Source organism: Ammospiza nelsoni, chromosome 2 (genome assembly GCF_027579445.1).
Source record: "Ammospiza nelsoni isolate bAmmNel1 chromosome 2, bAmmNel1.pri, whole genome shotgun sequence".
NCBI lineage: Eukaryota > Metazoa > Chordata > Aves > Passeriformes > Passerellidae > Ammospiza > Ammospiza nelsoni.
In genome coordinates, this window is record NC_080634.1 from 16,714,159 (window position 1) to 16,731,880 (window position 17,722).

A 17,722-nucleotide genomic window follows, 5' to 3' on the forward strand; every position below is an offset into this window, starting at 1 on the left:
TGGGTATGGAACATACATCCTGATATTTTCAGAGCATGCTTTCTCCATTGTCTTCTTGAAATTGGAAGGGCTATTTTCACAATAATGTGAAAATTTCTCATTTGTCACCTGTGCTAGTGTTTGTCCCCATCCCTGAAGTACCCACTGTCATTTACTGAGAAAACAAATGTAGTCCCTGTGTAGAGTTCTCACTCTAGCAGGCTTTCTTCTGCCAATTCCTATTACAGGCAACTGACGTCTGCTTCAGTGGTAAATTTAAAAATGAAATTAAAATGCAGCCTTCTTGATCCTTAGATCATCGCTTGCCTTGAAAATTAGCTTTAACTGTTAATTTCTCCAATTTAGCACTGTTGTTTTCCAAGCCTAATGCCTTGAACCAATATGGTGCTACTATACTTACAGACAGACATACCACATAATCTAATTTAAAAGTGGTCAGTTTAATGCTTTTGGGGTTGTCATTGTTGTTGCAGTAATTATTTGCTGATGTTCACGTAGACACATTAGGTAAAGGAAAACTGCATAACTGCTCAGACAGGTTACTCCTGGGCAACATTTTGTTTCTGAGGGTGCTTCAAGAGCATTAATGGGAACTCACAAGGGATCCCCAGACCATGACAGGCAGTTCAGCTTGTTTTTTGAAGAACAAACATATCTTTTTTTCTCTTCTCTGACTTAGAAAGGTAGCAGATAGAAAAAGTGGCCTACAGATGGGAAGTTAAGAGACATAGCTAAACAGCAATGATGAACACAAAGCCAGCAAATTCAGAATACAAATGAGAGTTCAAAAAAGGATGAGGAAGACTAAAACCATTCATCTTGAAGAAGAGAATGAGCTGGTAGAAAGGATGCATACATTTGAAGAGAACTGAAGTAATTCATGGTGTGCACACAGATTTCCCATACATAGTTAAAAATCAAATTGAAAAGGCCCACCAAAATCTATATACAAGAGGTTTTCAGTCATTCAGGTCTGTCTAAAAACCAAATCAGACATCTGGAGATAGAAGCCTGCTATGGCCAATGTACCTCTTCACATGCCTCTACACTAAGCAGCAGGGGAGGACCTAGGAATATTGCACAAGGATTTTCAGTTGTTACTTTCATATGGTTACTTCCAAGTGCTTTCCAGACAATTCCCACATAGCACCATTCCCTCCTTATGCACATCTTACAGCAGCTTAAGCACTGGTCTAGTCAACTGGTCCAAAATGTTCTGTTTACAGTTCTTATCTGAGAGTCATAATTTGTCAAGTACAAGTTTTAGAAAATAAAGTTTAGTCCTTGATCTAGGTACACATGTAACTGAATTCAAAAAGCTAAGTGTCAATAAGTGTTTACCTTAAATTTAAATTATTCATTCCTTCCTCTCTAGCATTTATATCACAAATGATGAAAAATAAACCAATTTTTAAGTGCAGTATGATGAGGAAGAGAACCAGATGGGCAGTTTGTTAAATCCTTGCCTTTATCAGAAGTTAGACTGGTACAAACACTGAAGTGCAAGTTTAGTTGTTTATTTGCATAGGAAAAAAAACCCCTATAATACAACTGTTATCCTCAAGTTTGAGCCTATGCCAGGAGTTAGAGCAAGTCAGTTATTGTGGCTACAATCAAACATGACACAAGCAAAAGGGAGCACTACAAACTCTGTATGCAGATAAAACCTTGACAAGTCCATCAGTTATAATGCAGCTCTAGGCACCAAATTATAATATTGTAGATGTGTTCAATAATGTCATTCAGAACTGCAAAATACATAGTTTTGAATTACAAAGAAGAAATATGTTTGAAATGAAATCTGATGGCTCAGAACACCTCACTGTCAATGGTGGTTTTAATGAGCTAGACACTGGTGCAAACTATAGGTCAGAGCACAGGGATATTTCAGCACCTAACTTTTCATTGATTCAATAAAAGCTTACAGCCTGAATACCATAATCAGATGGACAAAACCTGTAAAGATCCGGGCCTACAAACACCTTCCTGAAGTACTGTCATGGCTGATCAATCAACTCCAGACAACACTCCAACCACTTTGTAACCTAAGGAATCTCTGGAACACTTCTCAAAAAGATCCTGAACCAAACACCTCTTAGAGATACAATCTCACTTTAATATGCAAGACTTCACATAAATATTTTTATCTATTCACCTAAATATACTTAGCTAACGTAATTCTTTTTATAGATGGGAAACAGACACGTTTTCTATCATTGCTATAATTACATCAGGGAGTAGCACTGCAGTAACAGCCCACCCAAACATTTGATTCTCAGTACCATGCCATACCACAGGGTCAGAGGCAAACACTTCCAACTCAGTACTCATGGAAAACCACATAGCAATAATGAAATTATCCCCTCCAACATCAGTTCCTTTCTTAACACATCACCTTTAGTAATTGAAGAAAAATGCTTTTCAATTTGGGGACAAAGAGTGAATTCTCTTTTTTTTTTTTTTTTTGCTTCCTTTCCTACTAACAATATGTATGCTAAAATTCCAGCCTACTATGAAAATGTGTGTTGATTTTGTTTATTCAGCATTTAACGAAGAGTTTCAGTCGGGTTTAAGTGAAATACTGGGATGCAATACAAAAGGAAACCGCTGCCACCTAGAGGTAAAATCTTGGAGGAACACAGGGAAAGAAAAACTCATCTCCTTTTTCTTCCTCACTTTCTAAGTCAAACTCTTTCTCAGTGCATTGAAACAAAAATTAAAATGCTAGAAACATGCTGATTTTCAGAATAAAAGCATGAAAGAGGTTTTAGACACTCAGACTACATATCTCCTCTTTGGTAGTGACCAGTGTTAAATGCCTGTGAACATTAAGTAGTACCATGCACACAGAGTAGGAAATCCAGCCTTTGGCAGCCTGCAACTTACAGCAGGAATCTCCACACATCTTTGTGTTTAGCAGTCCTTGATCGATGCCCTGAATCAGCACAAATTCTCTCCAAAGCAATTTATATCATCACCTCAAAAATTGTCTATCCCAATGAGTTTTATAGCTCATTGACAAGGGAAAACATTTTTCACATACCTTTAATCCACCCCCAGGGGATGCCCCCTCAAGCATACTAGAAAATTGCCCTAGTCACCATAATGCTACATTTCTGCTGTTTATTTTTCTCACCACCATCTATTTTCCAATCTTGAAGAGGTTTAGCATGTGTTATTAATCTTCACTCAGAAGACATTTCATAATTGATAGTCTTTGCCACCTTTTTTGCATTTTGGCATACCCTTTCTTGAGCTGTTTGGCAAAACCCAGCAAAACATTCACAATGTAGGATGGGACGGTTTGGATTCACACACTAAAAAATGATGGGATTTGTTTTCTTCTATTCTTTTCCTAGTAATTCCTAACTTGTCTGTTACCTTTTTGATAACGGCCAGTTGCTGAGCAATGAGGACAATTCACAGGGATTCCAAGATCTGTGTTCTGACTGACAATAAATGTCACTACTGTACATGAACTAGTTTTCCCTACACATATTATTTTTCAATTGTTAACACTGAACTGACACACATTTTTTACTCACTAACATGAGTTACTGTCAGCTCTTGCTTCTAATACCCTGTTATACCATATGCAAATATTCTAATTTCAGTACTGTCTTCCTGTGCAATTTATGAATACATTGAGTATCAGAGAGGTCTGTGAGATTCAGATGCTATCTCCACTATACTATTAAAAGCTAGGTCACTGCTCTGCTACCTATCCACTTGCCACTTATTAACCTTGAGAATTTTCCTTGATTTTCCAGTTTGCACACAAAACCTGTTTTCAGAAGATTCTTTTGTTAGAGATCACTATCAAGAGTTTTTTTTTAAACTTAACCTAGGTCTTTCCCTCCCACATAGGTCTCATAATCATTAAACAATTCAATAGCATGTACCTATATAACAGTATCTGACTAACAGAGCTGAATATTATCCCTGACAAGAAATGTGGATGTCTTCACAAAATCAGTAATCATGTGGGCAAACCTATTACTTAACTGACACTTTGAACAGTTCAACAGTTACATTTATGAATCTTCCGTGAAGATTCATAATTACATGCTGCTTTAGATTTTAATCTAAAGCAGCATTGCACTCCTCTAGCATCACCAACAGTTTCAGTGGTAGATTGCACATCACTAACAAGGATTCTGCATTTTTAAAAATCATCTCTTTCAGAACTCCTAGAAACAAACCACACTGCTCTGGGAGATAGTAACTATTTTACCTCTCTGTTATCAAACTTCAATTAAGCCCAGGCTGATTTTTTTCCTTATTCATGATCCATTAAGCACATCTGTGATGTACGTACTTTCCCCAAATTCCTCCACACTGAGCACATGCAATGATCTGATGTTGGTTCAGCTTGATTCTATTGAAAACCCTATTATAAATAATTATCTACAGTAAATAGCAAGCTTTTGATTTGTGATTACTTTTATTTTTTTAAACCTGGCCAGACAGATCATTATAGCCACTAGGGTTTGTAATCATCATATTGCAAAGCTCCATACCTTCTCGGTGATTTCTCATGGGCAGCTCCTCACAGCACTGACTCCTTCTCCACAGCACAGGCAACAAATTCCAACTCCCTCCTCACCCAGCTATCCCACTCTTTTGTAGCACTCCTCCTTACTGGACACAGCTGTGGCCTATTAAGGGCAGCCTGCTCGTAATCTTTGGTGATTGGCACAGCTGCAGCTCCTCAGGTGTGAGACTGCCTTCTGCACTACCTTTATTTTCTTACATTCTATCCCTCCACAAGGGTTTTGATCTAGCTCATTCTTACTCATAATTAAGTCACCATAATTCCAATTTTTTATTGTCCCCATTTGAACACTCATAATTAAGTCACCATAATTCCAATTTTTTATTGTCCTCATTTGAACACAATTTCCATTTTATTATCTTTAAAAAAAATTAAGTGAAGTTCTTTTACCCTTAGCTTGACTGAAAAACTAATATAAAATGCTTGTGATGCAAAAAAGTTCTCATGAGTACAGTATGTATAATCCTGGTTTCAGATAATGGTACTTTTCAAACAAACTTCTTGCCTTTATAGTTCTTCACCCCTTTTCCATGCACATAAGAACTTTTTTGGGGGCATATTCACATTTTTTGCAATTAAATATGACTACAATCATTCTGGAGGGGGAGCTGTCTCACAAATACAAAATGTAATTTTGTGTACAAGGGTTACTGATGAGAGAATCATCTCTCACAGTAAAGTATGACCTGGGTATTGCCCTCTGCTCAGGATTGAATCAAGATTTGCTTCTGCATGAGGAATTTCACCCAAATTCATGATTAATCACCCAGAGAACCCACACAGCTCAATACTTGGCACTGCATCAATCACTCAGCACCTAGGGCTGATAGTCAGCTGACAGACAGGAAAACCCTCTTACTTATACTCTGAGTTTCAATCCATTGAGATTCTTTGATATTCCCCAATCAGGTAGGTAAGTTAAATACAAAGCTTCTGTCTCTTTACAGACAAGATAAATGAAGTTTAAACAAACAAAGTTCTCAAAAGTTCTAGAAGCAATGCATTCAGGTTTGCAAACTGGAAAAAGCACTACAAAGCTAAAACCACCTCTTGTTTCTCCTCCTTAAGGCATGATTTATTTTCTTGTTTATTTCCAGATTACCAATACCTTCCGTCGTTCAATTCCAACTCGGATCCCCAAACCAAAGCCTGCAAGCACAACCAAAGCCCCTGTCAAAATTCCTGCTGGACATCCCAACAAGCCACTCCAAGAGAGTCCTTCTGGAAAGATACGTATTGTAAGGACGGTGTCTAAAGCCTGCCTTCAAAGTGGAGGGAGAAGGTAAATACTCTTCTGTGATCTATGACATTAAAAATGGATTTAAGCCACCTGAATCTCAGTTGTTCCAACTGGGGAAAAAAACAGAAACCATCCACATGGTCAGCACATATGGTCACCAATCACAGGACATCAAGACAGCCAAATTCTTAGGAGCCAAAGCTAACTGCAGGGACCATGCTCTGCTCCATTTTTATAGTGCATTTCCAGATTTTGCCACTCACAGTACAGAAACACAAGACACAAATAACTTTCTACTATAAATTCAGTTCTGACATGTTCTACAAATCACAACAGTAAAGTATCTCAGCAGATTTATAAAAACATGGTCAAATCACATGAAGAGGGGTTGCAGAAGGTGTCATGTTTTCAAAGTTGGCCTAGCCAAGAAGTGTCTCAGTATGGATATCCTAAGTTCAACATTAAGGGTGGAATGATGAAAGGCATGGAAAAATCTGCTCTTGTATAATGCATTGAACATAGAGAAATGCAGAGCTCCTTGCTGTGCCAAGCACCACTTTAAAAGCATGATGTGAAGATAAGTATTTCCCTCCTCACTAGTGTGATTATCTCCACTCAATTCAGGCAGATGTTAGATCAGGCAAACAGATGGGAGAATCAAGGTGGATATTGTTTGCAACAGCTATATAAACTTTCACCATTTGGACTGCAGTATTTAGATTTCAGTTCACTTAAACAGTATTTTAGAACTGATCAAAATTAGTATCAAGCTTAACAGTAATTTGTGGCTTACATAGAAGTGCAACTTTATTGCATTCCTCCACAATTTTGCCCTTCCTTACAACTCCTCACATTCACTTAAAATATGTAACCAGATGCATTGCTCCTAGTGTTTTTTTAACTGAACTCTTTGCACAAGAAATTCCAGTTCATCCATGAGAGAATTTGCTTTTTTGCTTTTCTTAAAGCATAATTTCTTTAAAAGACTTAAAATTCAAGTTTTCCCTTCAGCAAATACGCAAACACAAAAACACCCCCTCAAACAAAAACCACAAACCAAAATATTAGAAGAGACTCCATGCTTGTTGTTTCCAATTTTCTGAAAAATAGCAATGGTTGCTCTGCAAGAAAATTTCTCACTGTTCTGTAGAATGCTAAGACTAACAAAATACTACCACAACAGTAAGGAACCCCCACACAAGAATCCTGTAATACCAACTAACACTAGTTATTGCTTTAAAGTATAAAAATTAATGTATTTCTCTGGTATTAATGTCTCACTCATTCTTCTTCCCCAACAGAGTGCATTCCAACAGTCTAAATGGCTCAACTGACAATACATGGGAAAACTCCTTACACATAGGTGTTTCTTTAAGAACTGCCAAATCCTAATTCCTAAATAAAGCAAAAACTGGTGGTGATCACAGTGCCATAGCCAGAACTGCAATCCTTTTGCTGAAGCAAGGAGAGATTCTGATGCATTCAGTTACACAATTCTTCCCTTTCATTTCACAGCTAAAAGTTTAACTTAACCACAGACAGTACAACACACAGCACTGCTGCGTGACTGTTTTTGCAAACCCACAAGAAACCTATGCCTTCCTCAACAGCTTCACAAGAAATTCTCTATAAATACTTTAAAAGAAGTTTTAAAAGATCAGTCTACTGAAAAATTATTTCAGCTGTGTCCTACAAGACACACCTGGGTTAACATGCAGACACTAAAGAATGACTTTGCCACAGTAAGAAGGAAAGGCTTCCCATTTTATTCACTAAATCTGCAGCTATCAAGTTCTGAGAGTCCTCATCAGGTGTGCTCAGATCCCAACACAGCTCACAGAAATACACCACTGCAACCTGCAGAATGAATGCACATTGATGGGAAGAAACACAGATTTCAAGAAGCAGCTGTCAACTTGGCATGCTTCTCAGAAAGATCTTCAAGTACTGACCACGTTCTATCACAAGGAACAGCAAATCATTGATGAGCCTGAAAAAAGAGATTCAAACCTCTTCAAGCAGAGTCCAGCAACAGAACCTCAGCTCTGACCAAGCAACAGTGCTCCCACTGAATGCACTTCAGTGAAGAGTCTGCTTCTCAATGGCTGCAAATCACACACTACAAATTGATGTTAACTGGCACCTTCACTACAAAGAAAGAAAAGACAACCCCTGGCAAAAGAATTCCAGCAATTCTTGCAATAGCATCCTTTAGAGCTTTAGAGCCCACACAGGACCCCACAAGCACTGCCAAATCATCCTCTGTGGTCCCATACTCACCTATTTTTGCTGCTGATATACAAGAGTTTTGCTCCTGTCTTGTAATGACACAATTAATTTTTACCTACGAGGGCCATGGCCATCATAGGTAGATCCTCCTTAAGGATCTAAAACTGACAAATGGGGATACTACTCCTACAGGATTAAGGGTGATACAGAAAGCCCAGAGAATGAAAGACAAGGAGGGGTAACTAAAAAGGAGGAAACTGGAAGAATTTCTGAAAAATAAGAAGTCCATCCCTCTCCCTCAAACTGACTGGGAGATGAGGCACGCTGGCTACAGGCAAAATCTGGACATTGACAGAGAATGAGAATTGCTCTTTTCTGCTCAAGGAGGGAAGAGGAGAAAGTTGGGGTCCTGCACCAGTATGAAATAAACTCCTCCAAATTCCTTATCCTTTCCCTTGTAATTCTGAATGCAATATAAAAACCACATGAAAGTCTGGACAAAGTTGTGGCACAAACTGGAAAAAAAGAAGGTAAGGAAGTCCTGCAGCTGCATGATGTGGGACATATGTAACACTAAACTATGCTGCTAAGTGGAGAATAAACCCTAACAGCTACCTCCACAAATCTCATCTCAAAGGTTTGCTGAAGATGTTATTAGGCAAGATTGTTTAGTTTTTGTCATGTGACAAGATACAAAGATGGGTAATCCCTTTAGCATTTTTTGCCTTGGGTTTTGTGGGCTTTTTTTATACCTGTAAATCATTTGCAGCAGGGTAAACATCTCTTTAGGTGAGAGTAATTACCTTTAATTTTTAATGTGGACTCTAAAATAATGACTTCCAATGATATGGCCAAAGGCAAATTTATAATTACATATCCATACACTTGGATATATATTTATATCTATTTTGTGTTTTCATACTTTTTAGGTGGAGTGTATGAATGATGTTCACACTCATTTTAAAAGTAGCCTTTTCTAATTACAAGTGGCTAAAATCTAAAACAGTTTTGAGAGCTGAATTCTGATGAATATTCTGAAGGTCAGAGCTTATTCTAAGGTTAATTTTAAAGGATCTGGCAAAAGATTATTATTTCAAAAGTACATTTGAATTCTGCTTTGCACCTGCAGTTATGGCAGAGATGGTATTTTTAAACAGGTCAGCAAATGAGGTTGGATAGTATTTTTGTAACAAAAGTTCATTTTTCACAGAAATGAAATTGACCAAGTCTTTCAAAGGTGCTCACTAATGTGCAATTATTTTCTTGTACTGCTGCCTGCATCATACATTGTCAACCATAATTTCCTCTTTTATGCCAGCTGATTTGAAAACATTTTACAGTATCAATCAGATGCTGAAAAAATTAACCCTTCACTTTACCTGTGTTACATGAAAAATACTACACAAAATAAAAGTACCAGATGTTTTATGTTTACTGTTAGCTCGTGTCAACTTCATCCAACAACAAGCTCCATAAAAGGAACCTGCCAACAAGTTTACAAAGGTGGGCTGCAGACAGCAGAGTTTTGCACAACACTCACCTGTAATCATCACTCATAACACACTCAAAGAATGTCCTTGGAGTAAAGTATATTGTGTTAGATACCTCCAGAGGTTATTTTCCACCTGAATTCTTTCAGTAAGTGAAAAATGCTATTGCAAAAATCCCAAGTTTTTCATAACTGGAAGAGCTGTCATTCACAGTCTCACCTCAAATCATCCCTCATATCAAAAGTTTACAATCAAAGTCCTGCTCTGTATCCAGTTTCTAGAGGAAAGCTGACAACATTGTAACAGTCAGCTAACCATGCACCCCAGATGAAAGCTGTGCTGGCACAATGTGCAGGTAGGCTCTCAGGAAAAATTCCTAATGAAAAGCATTTACCATGGGAACTGGGACTGCTTCAGGAACCCACATGAGACTAAAAATAAAAATTAAATGCTCAGAAACCTAATTAGGTCTTGTGGGCCCTCTTCATTACATACATACAACTTTTATAGTGCTTCCTCTCTAACTATTTTCCAAGAACATTTTCACAGGAAATAAGGACCAATTATCAAGACACTCAAAAAACTGGAGTGTTTGCAGAGGTGCTGGTAACTCCCAGTAATGCCCAAATCTTGCCAATATTGTATTAAAAAAGAAATTTAAAAAACAATCAATAAAATAGGGCACTATAAAGTCTAAGGTCGTTCTAGTTGCCTAGATCTACCTAAATTTTCACACTAAATGTAAGCATTACAAAGAAAACATTTTACAGCTTGTGGTTTCAAGACACATTGAAAAAATACAAGAGTATGAGCCAGGTATCATAACCATCAGGAAAGAAAAGACAAATCAGTCACAGCACCGTACTCCAAGGAGCAGTGGCTGGAGAGAGCTTTAACTCCTGCCCTTTTACAGTAACACATGGCATAGGTGATGCGACACACCCCAGTGAGCACGTGGGGGATGCTTTCCAAGTACCACAGATACTTTTCCCTCCAAAGGCTCTGGATTTGCTGTTTCCTAGGCCTTACAGGTAAGTTCATGCCAGTAATGGCAAACACAATTACACGATAGTCTGAAGTGGAAGGGACCCACGAGGATCATCCATTACGCAAAAGCCTTTCATCAAATAAACTCTTTGGAAGAAAATACAGTTTGGGAGGTAAATGAATGCAAGGGAGAGCTGAGCTCTGAATTCAAACCAAGAGGTCTTCCCATTCCCCTCGCTTTCCAAACTTCGCGTAAATGTATTTTGTCATGTGGGTTCCTGTTGTTACCTAGGTACTGCTATTTTCATTGCCGCTCCATCGTCCATCCCAGGGCTCAGACCAGAGACGGGACATCACCCGCTGCAGAGACTCTGCTTACGACAAACCCGCCCTCGGTAGCAAGCAGGGAAAATCAGGCTCAGGGCAAAAAGCGAGTGAGAGTGGAAAACCTGGAGAAGTAAATTAAAAGCAGAGAAAGGAAAGGCGGAGAGAGGAAGTGCAAAAAACATCCGAAATCCAACGAAAAGGAAGGAGGGCAGGAAAGGACGGTGGGGGGCTGTCTCTTAGGCAAAACGCTTCAATCCCAGCGTGCGGAGGGAGCTTGGGGAGAGCAGTACCTGGCGTGCCGCCCGTCCCGGGCTCGCTGTCCCACCACGGCTCCTCCAGCGTGTCGCCCATGCCGCCACCGCCGCGCCTGCGCACTGCGCGCGGGGCCGGCCGGGCGTGCCCTGCTCTGCCGGGGGCCGGCGCTGCCCCGGGCACGGCCGGTGCCGCAGCTGAGATTTCTCCTTACACAAGATTCTTCTGAAAGACAAGAAAGCTTTTAAATGCATGCTGTGAATCTTTTTTCCTTTTCCCCCTTCTATCTTTTTTTTTTTTTTTAGTGGAAAATACAGAAGCGAGAGAAAGAGGAAAGGCATTCAAACTATTACCCCGTTCTTCACAACATTCGCTTAATTGCCTCAACCCGCTTGCACACTGTCAAATACGTCGCTTAATTGCCTCAACCCCCTTTCACACTGTCAAATACCTCCTTTCTTGGTTGAGGTAATTGACGGAATCTTTGCCGAGGAACTGATCGGTGCCTGCAGGGGGTGCGCGTTGCCTCGGAATGGCTGTTCCCGGCCCTTTGGCAGCGCAACCTGCAGGGCGAGCGTGCCCATCCTGGATCCCGCCCCGCAGGAGCCGTCCCGCTCAGCCTGGGCGTGACCGGCTGGAGCACATCCCGAATCCAGCACTTCTGGAAGTGAAACAGACCAGTGTAAGGACTGGAATCCCCCGTAAGGCGGCACTGTTATTCCGTGTATAACTCGCTACAAGGATTTTTCTCAACCTCTATTAAAGTACATTTTTTTTCCCCCCTTTGAGGATGCAGGTGGGTAAGGGACATGCTTAACAGAGTATTAGTATTGATCTGCCCAGGGTTGCTAATGGACGTCACCGAGTGATTTGCAGCTCTTGGAAACTGCGTGAAACTTGTCAATTTCCGCACTCGCGGAGTACGTCCAACCTGTGGCACATTAAACACTGTGGGGGAAGTCACTTAATAATCAAACCCACATCAGGCAGAGCAGTTCAGCTTTATGAAAACCGAAAACATTCGAATCTCCGGCAGAGCGACTGCCCTGCCCCACTCCAGGGGCGCTGCGCGGCCTCTCCCTCAGAGGCCGCCCCTGCCCGGCTTCCGCGCTTTGCGGCCCGCGCCCTCAGCCCGGCGGCCGGGAAGGCGGGCACGGCTCCGGGAGGAGCGGCCTCGGGCAGGGAACGCCTCCCGAGCGCGCTTTACGGCCGGGCGAGCGGGCACGTCAACAGCTATGGCGGAAGGAGAAGAGGCGCCGCCGCCGCCGGGCAGCTGGTGAGTTACGGGGGTGTGGGCGCCCTCCGTGCCGCTCGCCTCCCTCCCCTCCGCGGCGGAGACAGCGGAGAGAGGCCGGAAGGCCCCGCCCGCCGCCGCTCTCCCCCCGGGACGCGCCGCGCTGGGGTCGCGCTGGGAGCCCGCCAGGAGCCCCCGCAAACGCCGCCAGTGCTCGGCGGCTCCGGGTCCCCGGAGAGGAAGGGGCCCGTCAAAACACGGGCGAGACACAAAACGAGGGCCGTGCCCAGCCTGGAGCCAGGCGTCGCTCCAGTTTGAAATGACAGCTTTAATATGCGGTAGGAGCTGCTCCGGGAGTCTGCCTGGAGTGGAGTTGCTTTGTTCAGTTCAGCTTCCCGTTTCGCTGCATTCCTGCTCGCAGGAACAGGTGACAGCAGTGGGTCCTGCCTCGTTTTCTGAATGATTTTGCTCACCACCTTCCTTTAGCACAGCTATTACTTATAATGGATTTTACGTTGAACCCCTAGGACAAGAATAGAGACTATTTCTGGAGCGTGTATAGGATCATTTTGATGGTAACCGTGATGTGATTTTAGTATTCGTTGCATGCGTATTCACTCAAGATTGCCGAGGCTTAAATAAACATTGTGTTTAAACACTGAAGCTATTCTTACTGCACCCGGCATCTCCATTTGCGTCTTCACTTTGTTTTTGTCTTTGCGCTTCTGCGTTGCATGTGATTTCTTTCTGTGGCTCTGTGCCACACCATTGCTCTTTGTCCTTTCCACGTATATGCTTTTCAAGCAATTACTTTACAGAACTGCTTTTTATAATCATTTCCAATCTGAGTTCCAATAATTTCCAAGGTTTTGCTTTTAGGCTCTATTTGATGTGGCAGATTCAAAGTTTCTTGTGCTTAGTTATGTCACTGTAAAGAAGCCAGAACACACACACAGGTGTAGGTGTAAACTTTACTTTGTCTGGTTTGGTTCTACAAATACACCTCTTGGTTAAAACAACTTTGTATAATTAACTAGAAAATGGAAGTTAGTCGGTATCACTTTTTATTCTTGAGTATTTTCTTTTAGTTATAGCCTCAAAATTTATTAAGTCCTTTCTGTAAGCACAGTGTTTCATAAGCATTATTTCTAAATAAAGGCCTGACTGTTGGGCCATTTAATTACAAAGCAAGGGATGGACTCCCTGACAGTGCCCTCTCAACCCTTTGAAATACAACCCTGGACATTAAATAAGAACCATACCTCAAATACCTCTGACAAAAATACTTGAGATGACTTCTATTACTAATATTGGAATAATATTGCTGTCTCCCAGATCACAGTCAACTTCTCTAGAATTTCTGTTGAGAATGAGGATGAGTGTGTTTCCACTTTCAAGGCACAGCCTGCATTGTTGATATTCTGATTAGCAGCTTCAAAACTATAGTCAAATTTATATGCTGATGGTACTAGAAAATGCAAACTTGAAGGCATTTGTTAAAACAAATGTAAGTCTTTAAGTCTTAAAGTGTTAAACAGATTTAGCACTTTATGGGAACAATTAAAAAGTTTTATGCTTAAATGCTATATTAATATGTGACAGTGCATCCTCTTACTAGAGGTGTGTGCTGTGAATGACAAAATTGCATTCCTTATTGCTTGCTTAGAAACTTCACGTGGCTTTTGGGTTTGTTTTCCTGTTTTGGTTTTTGTTTAAAAACCAGTTTCAGTGGAGTATTTGCTTTTTAATTTATGGATTTAAAGCGTTGTCTTCTATTCATATTTCAATTCTGTGAACAGTTGTTGTTGAAAGTGCTTTTTGATATAAATTGCTACACTGTCATATTTTGACGTATATAAGATTTCAAATTTTAAAAATACCCAAACATACAATGACACATATGTGTGCCTGAGCTCTATTGGGAGCAAAACTGGCAGTGCTGATCCTGTGTCCTGTCTTCACTTCCTTAGGAGGATTAAAAGGCAGATGGAGTCTTGTGCTCAGAGGCTGGTGCAGCACCTTGAGTGTGATGAACCCAGATGTGCTCACTAACATAAAATTCCCTATTTGTTATCCCTGTGTTAACTTGTCATGTGGTGCTAGTTTGAATGGTTTGAGTGGGGGGGAAGTGTCACAAACAAATTATTAATTAAACCCCACAACATCTGTGCTGATTGCTTGGTGTTTTGCTCAACAAAAACCAGGGAACTTTGCTACTGCACAATCAAAATTAAAAAGAAAACCCAGCATCACCACCATGCCAAACTTAGGTATAGAGAAAGATGAGAGTGTAGTTTTTTTTCCTTCAGTAAATATAAGAAGCTGTTTTAACACTTTTGATTTTAAAATGAGCAAAATCAGGTAGACCTTGTTTGCTAAATGTTTCTTTTGAGCTATTTGGCATATACTCAAAAGCTAATTTGAGAAATTGCCAGCACTGTTTTGTTCTGGAAGATATTTCTGTCCAAAGCTAAGAATGCTATCTGAGACAAAGGAGGCAGGCTGCTTTCAAACTGCTGTAAAATCTTTTTTTTTTTGGTCTGCTTATTTATTTTAATCATAATTTCTGTCAATGCAATACATCTAGTCAGTAGACTGTATAGACACAAATAAGATGGCTTGTTGTTAGTTAAAATGTTTGTAGTTGGAAGTTATAGATTTTTCTCGCCTCATTTATCAAGGAAATCGATGATTTGGACCTTATTTCTCTTGTTCAGATTTTCAAACAGATTAATGGTTATGAATTAATTTCTAAAACCTTTTTGCAGATGTTTGTTTAATACTCAAGCTTCAGGAAACGTGATCAATTAGTAATTTTTAAGATCTGTACTTGGGAAATCAGGACCTGAAATAACTAAATATAACTGCAACCACAGATGGAATTGTTCCTGTGCATTTAACTTTGCATTGGAATAACTCATTTTAGGGGTCCCAAAATGCACTGCAACTGCCTAAGACAACAGGGTGACAAACCTAGTTTCCATATATCTTTCCCATTCTCACAATCTGGCTAATTGGTACTTGGAGCCATAGTATTTCTTCTGAAAGCCCATGAACAGAAAAGTCCTTTCCAGTTAAGCATGAAATTGAAGAAAAAATGTCAGGGAATTGTTTTTCTCCAGAATCCTATTGGAGAATAAATGATGGTTCAGTGGTGTGCTGGATACAATGGATATTTTGAAGCAAATGTGAGGGATTGATTTTTGTTTGTTTGTTTTCAGTAGAGAACAAACACTCATTAATTTCAATTCAATATAGCTCTTGTTGAGGCTTTTTCCTGGGAGTCAGGAAAATCCTGAATTAAAAATAGGAACTGTAGTAATACCTTCTATAAAAGTATGAAATTGATTGTAGTGTTCTTAACACTTCATGTAGTTTATTGATTATTTACTATTATCTTTTTCCTACTGTTCACATCCCACACTTTTAATCCCTTCTCTAGTATTTATGAGTGGTTACCAAGTATCTCAGCATAAATAATACTTAGAAAAAAATACTTAAATTGTTGGGAATTCAGCTTTTCTTGCCACCAGCTTAAACATTTTAAGTTAAAAAAGGACCTGTTTAATGTCTGTGAATACAGCTATTTATATGTCACCAGACTGGCATGAATGTAGGAGATCCTTCTGTAAGCATGGAAATTTACTGCAGATGCACTAATAGGAGCATTTTGTATTATGACATTTTGAACACTGTATCATGTGGGAATTACCTTTCAGGCCATGGCTTTGGTGTAGGCTGAAATTCCACACATCTAACCAAAATTTTGAGTGGCACCTAGAGATGGGCAGTGAAGCCATGGCCGAGCAGAAAGTACAGATGTTCAGGTCTGGAGGAATTTTGCATAGGGAGAAGTGCTGCTTTCTGTTATTCAAAATAAGTGTAATCATTATCCATGAGAACAGAAGACTTCCTAGCTGCTCTTCACTCATGAAAGACAAGGATCCAGATTGCTAGCAATTCAGTGGAATATTTATAGAACAACTGACAGAAATAAGTTCAACACATGTCCACTCGTGTTTTAAGTGTTGAAATCACTTTCATGTTTTGTACTTTGCAAGTTAGCCTGAACAGAAAGTTTACTAGAACAGAATTTACTTAATCTTTGAGAAGTCCTTTCTTACAGTCTGTGAGCAATCTTGCAGCTGATGGAGGGAATGAGCACCTAATTGAATCACAGCAGAACAAAGCATTTTCTCCCCCCCGCTGTTATTTCACTTAACTCCTTGTTGGGAATGCATCACATGGCAGATGGACATGTCAGTGCCCTGCTTTGTGAGGTGAAGCAGTAAAACTGGCATTTGTCTCTCATCTTTACAGTGTAGAAAGTGGGGGTGACAGCACTTGGAGGAAGTTTTTGCGCATGGTAAGATATTGTCAAGCAGCAGAAGCACACATTTGTAGATAACGCGTTGAAGTTGGTGTTACATGCACAGCTTCTTGAATGATGGGTGCTAATAACTGGTAGAATTTGTACTTGTGCATTTGTGAAACATTCTTTGCCAGGTGATTCTGTAATTAGTGTAGATGTAGTTTTAAGTGTTGTTTCAAGTAAAATTTGCTCTCTTATTCTCAAAAGAGTTTATTTGGGTGACATAGAAATGAAGTTAAATTACTACAATTTAAGACCTTTCTACTTGAAATGGAACGTGTACACAGCTGTTGCCTTCATTTCCACGTTTAATACTTGGATATAGGTGTAGCAACTAGTTGTAGTTCAAGACCTGACTGTTGCTCTCTAGTCTGTTTTTCATACACAGTGTTCACAGAAATGTGCAATGTGTCTAAGAGCACCTCATTCTCTCCAGGTGATGCTTGATGTTGGCTTCTGTTGAAGCTAGATCATCCTAGAGTTCATGCAGTTCTGCTGAGAGCTAGGAGGTCTCTCTGTGTAAATGTCCTGGAAATACTTGATTTTTATTCAAGTCTAACTGATTCATTCATGTAACTTTTCAGGCATTGAACATGATGTACACAACTGGGCAATAGGATAGGTGATTGAAGTACAAGTGTGCTTCCCCTCTGTTTCTGTCTCAGGAAAGGAATTGGCAACTTATGCAGCATGTAACCCTATACAAAACAGACTTTGGGATTTTTTCTTCTTTTTTTATAATACAGAAAATGTGAGAAAATAAGGCAAGTCATTCTCTTTGTAATCAATGCTTTCTTTCATCCAGATTTGCAAAATTACTTGAAAAAAAATGGAGTTGTGCCCCAGTGTATATTTGAAGTAGGATTTAAAATGCAGACCAAAAAGTAGTGACAAAGAAACTGCCTGACACAATGCAAGGAAAATGCTGACTCTGCAGACCTGTAAATACTTTGAGAACTCTTGAGTAAAGCTAGCTAAGTATTTTCATACCTTCTTCCAGGTCTGAGATTTTAATCTTTTTGTCCCAGATGATTAG

General features: G+C 39.9%; 2 protein-coding genes and 1 long non-coding RNA gene across 4 annotated transcripts in view; 1 reads left to right on the forward strand and 2 right to left on the reverse strand.

The window, feature by feature from the left end:
• The window catches only part of LOC132087002 (uncharacterized), an 82,881-nt gene extending 78,249 nt beyond the window's left edge, over positions 1-4,632 (reverse strand). Inside the window, exon 1 of the long non-coding RNA XR_009420456.1 lies at positions 4,521-4,632. This is a non-coding gene — a long non-coding RNA (uncharacterized LOC132087002). The remainder of the gene's footprint in view (positions 1-4,520) is intronic.
• CMSS1 (cms1 ribosomal small subunit homolog) overlaps positions 1-12,135 on the reverse strand; it is a 223,527-nt gene extending 211,392 nt beyond the window's left edge. The window contains exons 1-3 of the mRNA XM_059493008.1: positions 12,062-12,135; positions 11,532-11,738; positions 11,119-11,305 (exon numbers count right to left, since the gene is read on the reverse strand). Coding sequence (XP_059348991.1) covers positions 11,119-11,179 — 61 coding nt within the window. The 5' untranslated portion in view covers positions 11,180-11,305; positions 11,532-11,738; positions 12,062-12,135. The remainder of the gene's footprint in view (positions 1-11,118; positions 11,306-11,531; positions 11,739-12,061) is intronic.
• A 144-nt stretch (positions 12,136-12,279) lies between these two features.
• Positions 12,280-17,722, forward strand: part of TBC1D23 (TBC1 domain family member 23) — a 31,756-nt gene continuing 26,313 nt past the window's right edge. Inside the window, exon 1 of one of the 2 annotated variants that reach the window (XM_059465832.1) lies at positions 12,280-12,356. In XM_059465832.1, the coding sequence (XP_059321815.1) occupies positions 12,316-12,356 (41 nt within the window). In that variant the 5' untranslated portion in view covers positions 12,280-12,315. The remainder of the gene's footprint in view (positions 12,357-17,722) is intronic. The other variant, XM_059465831.1, reaches the window with a different exon arrangement.